This window comes from Zea mays, chromosome 4 (assembly GCF_902167145.1).
Source record: "Zea mays cultivar B73 chromosome 4, Zm-B73-REFERENCE-NAM-5.0, whole genome shotgun sequence".
NCBI classification, from domain to species: Eukaryota; Viridiplantae; Streptophyta; class Magnoliopsida; order Poales; family Poaceae; genus Zea; species Zea mays.
The window spans coordinates 5,395,446-5,397,509 of NC_050099.1; the positions used below are offsets into that span (position 1 = coordinate 5,395,446).

At 41.8% G+C, this 2,064-nt stretch overlaps 1 protein-coding gene across 2 annotated transcripts; it reads left to right on the top strand.

Annotated features, from left to right (window-relative positions):
* On the top strand, window positions 1-1,252 carry LOC100273209 (uncharacterized). Of its 2 annotated transcripts, XM_008678577.2 has the most exons (3): window positions 1-336; window positions 682-913; window positions 994-1,252. In XM_008678577.2, the coding sequence occupies exons 1-3, from the start codon at window positions 133-135 to the stop codon at window positions 1,065-1,067; spliced, it is 510 nt and encodes a 169-aa protein (XP_008676799.1). In that variant the 5' UTR covers window positions 1-132; the 3' UTR covers window positions 1,068-1,252. The 2 variants fall into 2 exon arrangements, with proteins under 2 accessions (XP_008676799.1, NP_001141124.1); NM_001147652.1 differs by having other exon boundaries at window positions 79-336; window positions 682-1,182.
* The last annotated feature ends 812 nt before the right edge of the window (window positions 1,253-2,064 follow it).

Genomic DNA, 2,064 nt, shown 5'->3' on the forward strand with positions numbered 1-2,064 from the left:
ACCACCGGCTGCCATCTCTAAATATATAGCCACGATATGACAAGGTTCTATTGCCATCCGCCCCGCTTTGCGTCTGCTCGCCATCCTCCTTCCACCCCTCGCCTCATCGTCGCTCACAGCTTCTTCTAGAAGATGTCGTCCCGAGAGCTGGAGGGGGCGCAGTTGGATGTACCCGAGGTGCGCCCTAGGCTCGTCTGGGGGCGCCGCGCTCGTGCGAACGGAGGACGCCGCCGCCCGCGCGGCAGGCACGGATTCTATAAATATAAGGCGACGTTCTCCCGCGGCTCGTATCCCCTCCCGACGAAGCCCCGCCTCGTAGGACCGAAGCTAGAAGAGGTGATACATGTTACTTGTAGCTGCGAAATTGATTTTGATTTTGTGATGCTCGGTTTCTTACGCGGGGTGGGTTTTATTTGAGTTTTAAGTTTCAGTCACCATTCTGCATTTTTGAGTCGTCAGTTTCGTCAGTCGCATGTTTGTATTCCTGTTTTGTTCAGTTGAGCGCGTCTTATTATCTTCGTTGAATGCCGCCTTCCTGCATAATCAATGAGGATGATATGGCAAGGATTTTGGTCGCCAAAATCAATGAGGATGGGGGGTGTTAAATTATTGTGAAATTAATATGCTAGGCCGGACGAACTGTTTGACTCATGCATCGTTTTGTTTTGTTTTGATTTTCAGTTTCATGTGATTCCAGTCAATACATTCCCACCAACGGGGAATGCTGTTGTAGATGAAAAGCGCTACAGGATCTCTCAGGTGTATGGTCTAATTGCAAGAATTCGTATGCTCATATGTGCTCGTTCGGATATGGGGATGACATTTGGGATCTATCTTGCGGACACACGTCGGTATTGGAAAAGACACGATCATCTTCTGGAATTTGCTGAAGCCTTGCGCAAGAAGCTGTTAGGTGAGCACCAAGTCGAAGCCCCACCTGTTCCAGTCCATTTCTATCACAAGTTCTGATTGATGGAGTACATCTGTTCATAGCTACTACGTACCCTGCTAAAAAGGTTTTTGCGAACAGTAGTTGTATGCAGAAAGGTTCTTGCTACTCTGCTTAATCCAAACTATGGCCCCTGTTGTACGGAATCCAATAAAATGTGGTGAAATCGTGGGATTCCTCCTAATGCAAATGCGATCGTCAACAGCTAGTATTCGGTTTTTGTTTGGTTTGTTAACTGATATTGTGAACAGTATTCGGTGGTTGACTGTTCATCTGAGAAATGAGATCGTTAACAATGTACTACCATACGCAAATGCATTAGTGCCTCTTATTTTTTTTCTTATAATAGATTAAATAGCGCGGCAGCAGGTGCAACATGCCAACTACATGCTGGCTAGCGGTTTGCAGACGAAGGGGGTGTTTTATTTTAGTCTGTGTCACTTTGAATGTCAACAAAACTAATTACCTACTAGAGCGGATTCGCTTAAAATTTTCACCAGATTATTATTATTATTATTTTGGAAATGAGTTAGAATAATATTCTATTAATTTGTGTGTAACCTTGTAGCTAGATTCATCTGTGGGCCCCACCTTAGAAGCCAGATTTTAAAATCAAAACATCACATTGACAACTTAATTTTTTCACAAAATTAATTGATATTTTTTTTCCTAAATGAGTAAGAATGATAATTTGTGTGCAACAATATTCATATGTGCGTCCCAACTTAGAAGCCGGATCTTAAAACTAAAACATCGGGTTTGTACCCACAAAACTAATTGACATTTTTTTTAAAAAAATGAACAAGAATGATAATTTACTAATTTGTGTATTCATTTGTGGATTCTAAATTAGAGGCCGGACCTTAAAATTGACATGTCACTTTGATACTTTAAAATTTTTACAAAACCAATTGATTTTTCTAGAAATGAATAGGAACGAACAATAATCGGCTAATTTATGTGCATTGCATTCGGGATGAACCAAGACCCGGAACAATGCTCCTTTCCGTGCATTGCATCGTGTCTCGGATGACATTACCGAATGAGATCTATTTGGCTCAAACCTCATGCTGCATAATTCGTCATGATAATACATAAACAATACAAACATCACG

Bases quoted from the DNA above. Each gene is read 5' to 3' on its own strand.
- LOC100273209 (XM_008678577.2), top strand. From the start codon at position 133: ATGTCGTCCCGAGAGCTGGAGGGGGCGCAGTTGGATGTACCCGAGGTG. The intron at 337-681 runs GTGATACATGTT...TTTGATTTTCAG, and splicing joins TAGGACCGAAGCTAGAAGAG to TTTCATGTGATTCCAGTCAA. The intron at 914-993 runs GTGAGCACCAAG...ATCTGTTCATAG, and splicing joins CTTGCGCAAGAAGCTGTTAG to CTACTACGTACCCTGCTAAA.